Genomic DNA, 11,950 nt, shown 5'->3' on the forward strand with positions numbered 1-11,950 from the left:
GCAGGGTTCTCAGCGAGTGTCTGAAGCGGTGAGAATGATGAGGGTCTCCTTCCCTCCCGCCCCTCTCCCCTCCTGCAGAGGACACGGCACTTGGTCACAGTGGGAAGCTGACCAAGTGCGCCTGGCCCAGATGGGACGCCCCTGTCACCAGCAAGTAATAAGGGCCTATGAGGCAGGGGGACACAGCATGGACAGGGGGCACCGGCACAGAAACGCTGTCACACACAGCCTAGCCGGGGTGGGGGGAGAGGGGGTCGCATCCACACGGGGTGCAGTTACCACCCCGGCTGGGCTGCAGCCAGGACACGGCCACCCCAGCCTCCCCCAGCCCCTCCATGAGACGGCGAAGGGGTGGCGAGGGCAGCTCTGGACACCCCACTTCACCTCTGCGCCCCCAGGGCAGTGGCCTCGGTGCCCACCAGCCGGCCACGTATCCCTGTGGTGTGTGCCAATGCCCTGGCAGCAGACTCCTCTTCTCACACAGTTCACCCCGCCCCGTTCCTGAGCCCCTCAGCGCGGGGAGAGCCCAGAGCCCCCCGTGCCCGCGTCACTGACCTTTCTGCTTCTTGCGGATCTTCTCGACCAGGGCGCGGATCTGCACGTACTCCTCCCACTCTTTGCCGGGGCCAGGCGCCGGGCTGCTGCACTCTGCAACAGAGCAGCCGGAGTCAGGGGCACGGAGGGGCAACAGGTAAGGGGCCGGGGAAGGGTCAGGGAAGGGGGACCCGAGGCGGGACTCACTCTGCAGCAGCTCGGTGGTCAGGCTCAGGGTCTCCTTCGGCGACACGCTCGCTGCAGCGCCGGTGCCCGATTTCTGCGTTTTCACGCGACTCTTCTTACCCATTTTCTGACTAGAGAAAGGGAGGCCGGAAGAGAAGGCATCAGCTTTCTGGCCAGGGCCCCTGCCCAAGGCTTCCTGCCCGGAGGAGACACAAGTGCCCTGCCCGGAGGAGACACAAGTGCCCCCCATACGCGCTCCGAGACCCGCGGTGAAGACCCCCTCGGACCCTCCTCCGCGGAACCAGCACTGTGCAGTGACCGGCTCACCATCCCCGCGGGGGAGGGAGGCGCAGCTGGCCCTCCCTGAGCAGCCCACGGGGACGGACCCACAGGCGTGAGGCCGGCGCGTCGCTGGCACCACGGGCAAGGCCTGCCCCCGGCCCCAGACCCTCTGGAAGCCACAAGGACTCCCACTGGGGCCAAATGGGGAGGTTGGGGTAGGGGGCAGAGGGATGCCGGCCCCGCGCTGGTCACTTACCTCCCCCCACGCCTGTGCCCTGCAGCCAGGCTGTTCTGCACCCACAGGGGACTGACCCTGACCTGCACACGGCGGACAAGGCCCCTTGTCACCCCTGCAGGGAGAACCACGCGGGGCATGCCCCAGGCAAGACCTCCTTCTCAGGGGAGGGGCCCTGCGTCCCACCCGCCCTCACCTCCAGGTACTCAAGACCTCCCAGGACCCCCCCACTTTGCAGGGCTCCCGGATCAGAGGGGGCAGAGGGCCAGGCAGCACTGGGACCCCCAGAGGGGAGCCGCACCTCGGGGAGAGTGGGTTGACACTGGACTCCAAGCCCAGTGCTCAGCCCCATCTGCTGACACCGCCAAGGCATCACAAATGCACAGGCCAGCCTAGCCAAAAGCCCACAGGGCCCCGCTCCCCACCTTGCCGGGAGACAGCCAGGGTCCCCCTCCGGTCCCAGGAACTCTTGCTCCAGCCCTGCAGCCCCCTACACACACCCACACCCAGAAACACTCACACACCCACACACTTCACGCACACACACACTCACACACTCCTCACTCTCACACACATATACTCCTCACACTCACACACTCCTTCACACACGCTCACACACTCCACTTACATATACTTACTCACACACACACACTTATACACACTACTCATATACACATTCACACACTCCACTCACACACTGACACACACATGCTCACATATTCACTCACACACACACACTCCGCTCACACATTCCATTCACACACTTCCACTTACACACACATGCTCACATATTCACACACTCACACTCCACTCACACACATGCTCACATATTCACACACACACGCACTCACACCCCCCCACTCATACACACATTCACACACATTCCACTTACACATACATGCTCACACATTTAAACACACTCATTCACACATACACTCACACACACACACACACACACACACACACACACACAGATCTTACTTCCGTTTGCGGCCCCCTCTGCCATCCCCGATCCCAGTGCACAGCCAGGCCCCTCGCAGGTGGCCTGAGCTGCTGGGGCAGGGCAAGCCCTTGCCCGCGTGGCTGAGACGTCAGGGATTCTCTGACGCTCTCCCTAAAGCTTCTACGCAAGGACCCACGACGTTCCCGTTTGGAGACGCACAATGGGAAAGGTTCTGCATGGGACAGAGGAGAGCAGAGAGCACCGAGACGCCAGAGCTCTTCCGTCACAGGAACCAGACTCACTGCCATCCTTCGTTTCCAAGCCAGGAAACAGCTGACTTCAGAAATCAGAAACGGTGTAGAGACCTTGGCAGACAGAAGGAAGGTCATCCACGGCCAGTGTGGTCTGTTTCGTGGCATCCAGGGGCCACCATCACAAACGGACAAGGAACTGTCCCAAGTGGCGCCCTGCTTTCCCAAGCTGCCTGGAGTGCAGGGCCAGCTCCCTGGACAAGGTCCCCAGTTCGTGGACTCTGGGGCAGTGACAACAGCCCCCAGGGCCACGCCAAAGCAGGCACTGACCACAGCCCGCAGAGCCACGCCCGAAGGGGACACTGACAGCAGCCCACCGAGGGGTAGTGCCCTCAGAAGCCATGAGACAACAGTCCACACTGCCATGTCCACAGAGGCCACACTGATGGCAGCCCAGAGGGCCACGCCCACAGCAGGGCAGTGACCACAGTGACCATCCGGCTGTGGTCAGCACTTGGCCCTGAGCCTCCGGCCTGGAATCCTGGGTCAGGCCCAGCGCTCGGCTGACTCTGCGCATCTTGGCCAGGAAACCTGCCCAGTGCCTGGGACAACACTGCTCACTGCTCGAGACCAAAAAGTCGAGAATGGAGAGGCTTCTCGAGGTACCGCACAGGGTGGGGATGACCCTTACCCTCCCGAGGAGGCGGGAAGGAAGGTGGGTGACCAGAGAGGGGCCCCAGCTCCAGGTCCCCAAGTTCAACCCCCGGCAGCGAAACAAGATTTCCCCGACATCCCTGGTTTGAAGCGACTACCTACGCTTTCCAGCTACGATTCAAAAATCTGTTATCCGCAATGATTAATTTTTAATGTGATTTCACCGAAAGTCTGGGCCTCGGTTCAAGTTTCGACAACTCTAATAGTCGAATAAATACCCTGACAATTCTTACTGCTCAGAAGAAAAGGGGATGAAAAGTGTCAAGTTCCCACAGAGGACAAATATTTGTATTTATTTTTTCCATTAAAATTATATTAGAAAATTATAAAGATGTACTTACTAATTAAACATGTCTGTATAGACACACATTAAAAATTATGCTTGAAATCACTTATAGCTTACAGATATTTACTGAATTACATTAAGGGAAAATAAAAGTATTGAGGGGGAGGGTTAGCTAATGCTGAAGAGAGAATTTTCTTTTCTTTTCTATTTTTTTTTAAACTGAATCACCGTGATAGAGCATTACAAAATTGTTCACGATTGCGTTTCAGTCATACCATGTGCCAACACGCATCCCTCCACTAGTGTCATTTTCCAGCCCTAATGCCCCCCGTTTCCCTCCCACCCCTTCCAGCCACCCCCTTCCCCTGCCTGCCTCTATGGCAGACACCTCTCTTCTCTCTCTCTCTCTCTCTCTCTCTCTCTCATTTTAGGCACTCAGGCTTGCGATACAGATGCTGACAGGTTATCAGCTAGATCCCTTTACCTGCTTTCAGCGCTCAGTTCCTGTCCAGAGTGATCATTTCCAACTAACATGGTCATAATGGACCCTCCTATATCTTAACTACCCCCCACCTCCCCCACCACTGACCAGCCACTGACCAGTCCTCCTGGCCCGTTTTCCCTGGCCTGGGATAGTAATTTCACACTTTTTTTAATAGCCCACAAATAAATGCAGTCATCCTAAATCTGTCCCTTTCCTTCCGACTCGTTTTATTCCAAGTCTTTTTATTTATTTATTTTTTTTGCTTTTTTGGGTCACACCCGGCGATGCACAGGAGTTACTCCTGGTTCATGCACTCAGGAATCACTCCTGGCGGTGCTTGGGGGACCCTATGGGATGCTGGGAATCGAACCTGGGCCGGCCACATGCAAGGCAAACGCCCTCCCTCCAGCCCCATTACTCCATGTCTTAAGAGAGAATTTTCAATGGAGAAAATAATATGGGCTTGACCCATAAACGATTCCACAGAGACTGCGGCCACTGAGGAAGCAGGATCGGAGGCTGCAGAACCAGGGGCGACGGCTAATCCACATTCCGTCCAGGCCCAGCTGCCCTACGACCCACACAGCGCTCCAGCCTGGGCGCGACAAAGGTGCCCCAGGAATGGCCAGGTCCCTCAGCCACCCCGGTGCCACTCAGGTAACAGTCTGAGACACGGTGAGGGAAAGGCATTGGTCGCCAAGGCCCCCTGTCATCCCAGGGGACTGCAAAGGCTATGTCCTCTGTTGGGGCTGACAACCCCAAACGTTTTTGGCCAACTGAGCCCTTTACTGAAAAAAAAAAAAATTTTACTCAGAACCCCAACCTGAAAATTTACCTTTTGGTTTGGTTTTGTGATTGTGTGGTGCCAGGGTCAAATTTAGGTCTCATGTGTGTGTTTTACCATCACATCGCTGGCCCCAAATCTGCCATCTGTAAGCAAACACAAGGCATCTCCCTGCGCCCACGACTGTGCACAAGGCCGCCCCCTCCCCCGCCCCAGAGGTCCAACGCTGCCCCTTGGGGACATCACCCACTGTGGGGAGAGACTGGGAAGGACAAAGTGGGGTCGAGTGGGTTCGGGGAGGGTGCGGCACAAGGACGCCTTTCCTGGCTCACTCCACAGGGCAGGCCGAGGGGTGCAGCGGCAGGGGTATTCGTTCTTCTTCCGAAATTCCAAATGGAAAGGAGGTGGATTTGGATTTTTCTTGCTTGACTGTCACTGTCACTGTCCTCCCATTGTTCATCAATTTGCTCAAGCGGGCCCAGTAACGTTACGAGACTTGTTACTGCGTTTGGCATATCGAATACGTCACGGGGAGCTTGCCAGGCTTTGCCGTGCGGGCGAGATACTCTCGGTAGCTTGCCGGGCTCTCCCAGAGGGACGGAGGAATCGAACCCGGGTCGGCCAGGCTGGCCACACGCAAGGCAAACGCCCTACCCGCTGTGCCATCGCTCCAGCCTCTGCTTGCTTGACTTACTTTCAATTGAATACAACCAGAATCAACATTTTTGCTTATATGTTGGACAAGATAGCTCAGGCCCAGCATGTCTGTCAATACCTCCCCCCGCCGGCCCCCCACCTACCCCACTCCTGGCAGGAGGGTCCCCAGGGCTTCTGCCTGCTGCTACACCAGCGGGAGCGCACTGGTCGGCAGAGCTGTGTCCCCACAACACGGTGCCGGCATTAGGGTCCCCTTCCTCCTGCCTGAACGAGACACGCACGGCGGGGTCAGGGCCAGGAGAGTGAGGAGTGGGGCTCCCACTCACACTCACGAAGCCAGGGAGCCGGAAGCATCCCTCTCTCCTTGGCGAGAACACTCATCCCCCGTCCCCCAGTGTCAGTGGCTGATCCGCAAGGCCCACCGAGGCCCGCCCCGACGCTGCCACCTTTAATGGCAGGAGGTGTTCTTGTGCCAAGAAGCCAAGGCAGGACTAAGGGGCCCGAGTGATACACAGCAGGGAGGGCGCTGGCCTTGCGCGCGGCTGGCTGGTTCCGTCCCCAGCACCCCATAGAGCTCATTCAGGCCCGCAAGGAGTGATCCCCACATGCAGAGCCAGGAGGAAGCCCTGAGCGCTCTGTGGCCCTGACCCCCACCCCGACCCCCCCCCCAAAAAAAGTGGATTTCACTGTAGCTCAGAAGTTGCCCAAGTTCCAAGCTGAATGCCTGTTAGATCCTTCCAATCGTCACACGGAACTGGGGCCGAAACACATGTGCATGTACTTGCACGTGGAGGCACACATATGACATTATACATACACATACACTTGATATTTTGGAAGACCCAGCTATTTTTTACTTTCTGCAATGTTTTCTTTGCTATTTTCCCACAAATCTACACCACAGCTTCTGAGATGCTTAAAGCGCTTCTGATTGACTCTTCAGGCGCATAATAGTTTTAGTCATAAACCGCTCTTCAATTACATTGTAAATACGCGCAAATTAAAATGAAGCTCCTATTTAAAGAAAGTTGGGGGGGGGGGAGAAAAACTTTCCAAGGCAAAGCATTGTTCAGCATCATGAATAATCATTTCCTATTATATCTTTCCAAAAGAAAAATGTGAAGTGTGAAGAACAGCTGTAATCTGTCAAGAAAAGACCTTCAAAGCCCGCACATTCCTAAGGATTCGAGGAACGCTGGGGCGTGGGGTAGTGGGCCCGAAGACCCTTTGGGGTTATCCGCGTTCACCCTCAGTGCGGCTGGGTGGGCCGAGCCTCCGGCCGGCAGGGACAGAAACGCCCCACGTTCTGGGGTGGCACCTAGGTGGCAGGCCTCTCTCCCACTTCCTGCGTCTTGGGTCTCTACACCACCCTGTGAGCAAGTCCTTCCTCCTGCCCGGCCCGGCCTGGCCCAGCTCTGCCTTGGATTGACCATTTCCGGAGGCAGATCAGTGTCACTCCACACCACCCCCAATCCTTCTCCATGCATCCTGAGTCCCTGAGGACTTCTCGGAATGAACATAATAAACTTCACTTTACAAGCTTGCTTGTCAGCCAACGGAAATGCTTCCCCGTGCTCCCGGAAGGCAATTCCTGCCTTCCGGGGGTTTTTGTTTTGTTTTGTTTTGTTTTGGGGGCCACACCCAGCAATGCTCAGGAGGAACTCCTGGCCCTGCTCAGGGATCACTCCTGGTGGGCCATACGGAATGGCGGGAATTGAACCCAGGTAGGCCTCGAGCAAGAAAAGTGTGCCCTCCCTGCCGTGCTAGCTCTCTGGCCCGTGATTCCAGCCTTCCTGGGTCTCAGTTCAGCGGGGAGGGCATTTGCCTTGCATGCGGGCAACCTAAGTTCAATCCCCGGCATCCCATAGGGTCCCCCAAGCACCGCCAGGAGTAATTCCTGAGTGCAGAACCAGGAGGAACCCCTTAGCATCGCCGGGTGTGACCCAAAAAGAAGGCGAGGGAGTGTGTGGGCCCTTCCTTCAGCACAGCATTCCTGGACAACAGAGCGACAAGTGTCCCATGGCCTTCAGGGTGCCCTGGACACACTGACGCCTCTGTGCTGCTGGAACCCAACACAGGCGTTTCCCACTAAAACCTGCCGCTTCTCAACGGCTCCAACGGCACGACCGGATCCCACCTGCAGCTCTCCGGTGCACCCCCAACATTCTCTTCCCGCTGCTGGGATAGTTAGCCTACGTGGAACTCTGCTAAGCCTTTCACACCAAGGGTACGGGGTCTATTACGCCCATGGGCCGATGAAGCTTCGAGAAAGGTCAGAGAGGTGAGTTTGTGCACAATAACAGACTCACCGGGGGCCCATTACCCCCAGCCCCGAGTCAGTAGTTAACTGTACTCGCACTCTGTAGGGTATCTTGGATTCTGCTCAAAACCCACATAGTCATAAAAGTTCCCAAGGGGTCACTGTTATCTCTGATGTTCGAAATACCAGCCAGTCACTTAGAGTAGTAAAAACACAGTGTGAAGAACTCAAATTATAGAACTGCTTTCCCGGCCCATCCAAATACAAAGCAGTGGCCTAGAGAGTGTGGCCTGGGTCAAAAGCCTCTGCAAGTCACTTAGGTGACCAGCAGCAATGCACAAGCATCACAGCAGGCGAAGAACGTCCCGTCCTCAGCAACGTGCTATGGCGGGAGCAATTTTAATGCCGATCCTTCAACACTAAATCTCCACTCTCTCAAGAGTAGTGCTCGGCACTACTCGGCAGCGGAAAACCAGTGACACTGAAGCCGCGAGCCTGTTCTGAGGTCTTTTAGGCCAGTTAGCCAGAAGACTTGCTCAGAGATTTTCTGATAAATTCTAAATCCTGTTCTGTTAAAAAAAAAAAAAAAGTGGGGGGCGCTCCGGATGACAGTCTGGTAGGTGGCCAAAAAGCCTGATTATTGACACTCTCTTGATAATTTTCGCCCATCTAAGGGGCAAAGAAAGCGCTTCTCCCTGCCCTGTCCCAGAGAGAGGGAACAATGACTGTGTGTTGGTAATCAGAGTCACTCAGATCCTTTCAAAACCTAAACCTTGGGGCTGGAACCATAGCACAGCGGGTAGGGCATTTGCCTTGCACGCGGCCGACCCAGGTTCGATTCCCAGCATCCCACATGGTCCCCTGAGCACCGCCAGGGGTAATTCCTGAGTGCAGAGCCAGGAGTAACAGGTGTGACCCAAAAAGCCAAAAAAAAAAAAAAAAAAAAAAAAAACTAAACCTTACAGTCAAGACTTGATTTCTGTGGTTAGGCAAGAATATCTGGATTTACCTTGATTATTAATTAACTTCTACCTGGAAAGAGTTAGAAAATTTTTCCTTTGTTGTTCAAATGTTGGAGTCATTTAGGATTATTTTTTTTGGCCTGTTCGAATTTTATCCTGGCTGAGAATTACCAATACCAGTGGCTGGGCCACTAGTTTTATGTTGTTTATTTCCCAGACCTTGGAGTCTGCACAGCTAATTTCTGGCTTGAGTTACTGGGTGAATTTAACAACAAAAACCAGACCTCCTAATCGTGCCAAGTCGGGTCATTACGTTTTCTTTCAACAAGACTACTAAGTGACTTTATACAAAAGTTCCAACCCCACAGTAAAAAAATGTGTTTATCGATGTTATTAGAAATTCATTTTCCCTTTGCGATAAACATTATAAAATTAATATTTGCAGATCAAAAAATCGAACATCACCAATGTTACCAACACCTAAATGGAATAATACAAGAAAATCCAAAGTACAGAAGCTAATCTTTGCCAAATAAAGTGTACCTGAAAATGCAACAAGTGAAGGAAAAGAATCAAAAGCAAGAAATCCTTAGTTAATCCTTCACTGGTTAACTGTGTCTCTGGGTGAACTAACACCCAGTATAGACACTCATAAGTCACTGAGAGAAACAGGGTGCATAAGAAATCAGAATACTCTTCGCTGATAGGATAAAGGACTTGAATACAAAGTGAACTCAGAGAGAGGGAATGAATAAAAGTGCCACAAAGCCCAGGTGCCTAAGTAGAAGGAAGCAGAAAGAAAAACAGGTGTTAGAACGATTTCGTGTCACAGGAGTAGAGTATCTGATGTAAAGGGGCCCAGGGAACAAGCCAGCACTTGGGCACAAGGAAGTAGTGAGACTGTCCTCCCGCCCCCATCAGAAGTGGCCGGCGAACAGCCAGGGACAAGCAAACCAGTTTCTACAGAAACACCCTCCAGAGGAGAGAGATAACCATCACCGGCAGAAGCCGAGGAAGATACGGAATTACTAGTTACTTTCCAAAAGCCACTTCAGATTAGGAACAAGAAAAAAGGAAATGTGCACATCAGCGGTAACACAGCAGGACTCCGAGGCCCCTGGAGGAACCTGGCAGGCAGGCGTCTGCAATGCCCATTCACCTCACCAACTCTGCACCTAAGGTGCAACAATTATGCGCCAGAGTTACTAGGCGCCTCCATTGTGTTGCTCTTGGTCCTTCCCCCTAGCTGTCATCTTCCTCCTCCTCCTCCTCATTCTCCCTCGCCATACACACGTTTTACTCAGGCTGTGGTCCCCGGGTCTCCCAGGGCTTTCACAAAAGTTTTCCAGTGCTTGAACTTTAGAAGGGAAAAATGTTTTGAGTACAGTCTCGCTTGTCATCTCATTTCCCAGTGGCTTCGAGAGGGAAGGTTTGCTCATCGTTTCAATCTGGCTACTGTTCTCAGGACAGAGGAGCTGCTGAAAAAGCCTTAATTTCTTCCTGACAGTCTCACACTCGTTGCTAGAACTCAAAAAGAAACTGTCAAGGGTTTTGACTCCTCAACCAAACAATCTTGGTCCAGGGGAAGGGGAGAAGGAAAAAAAAAAAAAAAGTACGGGGAGAGACGTGAGCATCATGGAAAAGAGAAGCGAGAGGCCACAAGCATTTCAAAGGTCCGGCCTAGAGTTACATTTTGGACACTCACTTAACAATTTCGAGCACAGAAAGGAGGGCAGGCCTGAAAGGGAAGCGGCCGAAGAAACCGGGGCTGTCCGGGGTTCCAATGAAAAGGTTGTTCTGAAGTTGCTTGAGAGCTTTGGCTTCGCCGCAACCTACTTTCTCGAGCCAGAGAAAGGAGGTACCTTCAGCTGCCGGACCGCCCCCAAAACATGACCCGCAGCAGCAGCCCCCGAGAGGAACTGGGCCAGGCGGAACCGCAGTCACCCAAGCGGCGGGGAGGGGCAGAGAGTCTCAAGGTTCAATCAAGCCTCGCCGGAACCCGGTGGCGAAGGTGAAACCCGCGCTCGATCTCGGGTCCATTGCACCCTCCCCCGGGACCGATCACGGCGGCGCTGATTTCGGGGAGAACTGCGATCGGGGCCGACCAACAGTTGGACAAACCCCCTCCCCAAGACCCCCGCCGCCCGGCCGGCCAGCGGAGCTTTGAATTCAACCCCGGAGCGGTCACCCCCGGGGGAGGGAGGGAGGGTGTGGTGCGGCGCGCCACCGGCCGCGCGCCGCAGGGGCTCTCGGACCCGCGCACGCACGTGGTGGCCGCGCCGTCGCCCACCGGGCGGGCCCGCGGGGGGACACTTCTTCCACGCACCGCCACCTTTTCCCAGCCCCGCAGCCGTGGGCAGCAGTGCTCCGGTGGCTGAGCCATCGCCGCCTACGTCGGCAAACAGCAAAGCCTGCGCGTGTCGGCGCGCCGCGGGGGTGCGCCCCCCGCCCCCCGCAGCCAACGGCGGCCGCTCCGGGGGTCGTTCCCCCCACCCTCCGGGGCCAGCGCGGGCCCTCGGGGTGGGGGGACAAAAAAGAAAAGAGAGTTTCCTGCCCGCACCACCAACTCCAAAGCTCTCGGGCGGCTTCTCCCCAGCAGGGCACGGGGCGGGTGGAAGGTGGCCAGGGCGCGTGGGAAGAAGGATGACCTATTTCCAACGACTGTTTTTATCCCGGGAAAGTGGGGGAGTGGGGGGGTGGGGGGTGGCCGGGGCTGGGCCCGAGCCCCGCGGGGCGCAGGGGGGAAGCCGAGCCGCGCCGGGGGCCGCGAGGGAGGGAGGGAGGAAGGAAGCGGGCCGGGGCCGGGGCCGGCTGCACGCACGCACGCACAGCCGGGGCGCGGGGCGCAGGGCGCGGGCCCGCCTCGCCCGGGGGGCCCCGCCTGCACCTGCCGCCAGTCCCGGGGGCGGGCGCCGGGCAGGGCCGCAGGGCAGAGGCCAGGCGGCGCCCCGGGCCCGGCCCGCACCCGCCCTCCCGGCGCAGGCCCCGGGCCGCAGCCCGGCCCGCCGCGAACCCCGCCCCGCCTCGGCTCGGCTCGGGCCCGGGGCTCCGGGCTCGGGGCTCGGCCCGGGGGGCGCCGGCCAGCGCTCGGGGGCCCGGCACGAGTGCGCCCCGAGGGCTACGGGCGGCGCGCGCGCTCGGGCCGCCGCCGGCACTCACCTGCCCGCTAGCACCTTCGCGCGGCGGCGGCGGCGGCGGCGGCGGCGCCACGCTCCGGCCCGGACCCCACCGTCCGCCTCAACCAAGCCCAGGCGGCGGCGGCGGCGGCGGCGGCAGCCGGACGGGAGGGGCTGGACGGCGGCCTGAGACGGCCCCGCCGCCGCGGCCCAACCCCGCGCCGCCCGCCCCCGGGCCCCGCCCCCCGGCCGCCGC

General features: G+C 56.9%; 1 protein-coding gene across 1 annotated transcript in view; it reads right to left on the reverse strand.

Moving 5' to 3' along the window:
- Positions 1-11,929, reverse strand: part of SETD3 (SET domain containing 3, actin N3(tau)-histidine methyltransferase) — a 36,587-nt gene extending 24,658 nt beyond the window's left edge. The window contains exons 1-3 of the mRNA XM_056135494.1: positions 11,738-11,929; positions 742-851; positions 556-648 (exon numbers count right to left, since the gene is read on the reverse strand). Coding sequence (XP_055991469.1) covers positions 556-648; positions 742-844 — 196 coding nt within the window. The 5' untranslated portion in view covers positions 845-851; positions 11,738-11,929. The remainder of the gene's footprint in view (positions 1-555; positions 649-741; positions 852-11,737) is intronic.
- Positions 11,930-11,950: the final 21 nt, after the last annotated feature.

The sequence above is a fragment of the Sorex fumeus genome, unplaced genomic scaffold, assembly GCF_029834395.1.
Source record: "Sorex fumeus unplaced genomic scaffold, SorFum_2.1 ptg000120l, whole genome shotgun sequence".
In the NCBI taxonomy this organism is placed as follows: Eukaryota; Metazoa; Chordata; class Mammalia; order Eulipotyphla; family Soricidae; genus Sorex; species Sorex fumeus.